The sequence below is a fragment of the Bombus bifarius genome, unplaced genomic scaffold, assembly GCF_011952205.1.
Source record: "Bombus bifarius isolate JDL3187 unplaced genomic scaffold, Bbif_JDL3187 scf7180000009722_frag, whole genome shotgun sequence".
Lineage (NCBI taxonomy): Eukaryota > Metazoa > Arthropoda > Insecta > Hymenoptera > Apidae > Bombus > Bombus bifarius.
In genome coordinates this window covers 2185-3119 of record NW_022885294.1, presented here as the reverse complement: position 1 = coordinate 3119, position 935 = coordinate 2185, and the positions used below count along the sequence as shown (strand labels likewise).

Sequence of the window (935 nt, the reverse complement as noted above, 5' to 3'; positions counted from 1 at the left end):
GTCTGTTGTATGATCGAATATCGAATAGGTAATAATCGTTGTTACTCGTTATGTGAGAAAAAATTATGTATATTAACAACTATGACTATTGCATTTTAGGCGCTTGGCCATGGATCGCTGCATTAGGTTTTCGTAATCCCCGAAACCCAGACAAACCACTATGGAAGTGCAGAGGTTCCCTGATATCGGCTAGGCATGTTTTGACCGCAGCACATTGTGCACATATGGATGGAATAGAAAACATACACAATCATAATATTGCCATTCTTACATTGATGGAGGAGGTGCCATTTTCGAGTAAGTCCTGAAATATATATATATGCTATTGAGTATTACTGAAGTATCATATCCTGAAATTTCTTACTGTACACATATATTGTGTCATAAAGCGTGTACAATTCTTTCTTATACTTTTGGTCATTCGTTTCAGGCATTTTCATTTATTTTTTTATTTTTCAGGGTACGTATATCCCATTTGTACGAAAGAGCCCCTACGAAAGAGCAACTTCGTCGGCTATAACCCCCTTGTTGCTGCATAGGGAGCATTAAGATATAGTAAGTGATATCAATTTTATAATAAAATTAAACAGTTTCAGTCTTAAATATCTTTCTTATCTTCTTCGTAGGACGACCACGACGTAATGCATTAATGGAAGTACAAATGCCAGTGATTAAGAACGCCGAATGCAAAATAGCTTATTCCAAATTTCCTAATGCACCTGATATCACTGATGGTATAATATGCGCCGAACATGCTCAGGGTGGAGATTCTTGTACGGTAATTAAGTTACAGAGTTACTACAAACTATACGGTATCTGAAGACACGTCAATTCGAATTAACATCAAATCGACGTCTTAAGCATTAGAAATAATAGATAAATACAATTCCATAGTTTTTCCCACTTCTCACACCTCATTATGGTATTTAATCTAA

At 35.7% G+C, this 935-nt stretch overlaps 1 protein-coding gene across 1 annotated transcript; it reads left to right on the top strand.

The window, feature by feature from the left end:
- On the top strand, positions 1 to 297 carry LOC117215557 (venom serine protease Bi-VSP-like; the record flags this gene model as incomplete). Its single annotated transcript, XM_033461900.1, has 2 exons — positions 1 to 28; positions 100 to 297. Coding segments are annotated over exons 1-2 (217 nt in total), but the record flags the coding sequence as incomplete, so codon positions are not given.
- Between the last annotated feature and the right edge of the window lie 638 nt (positions 298 to 935).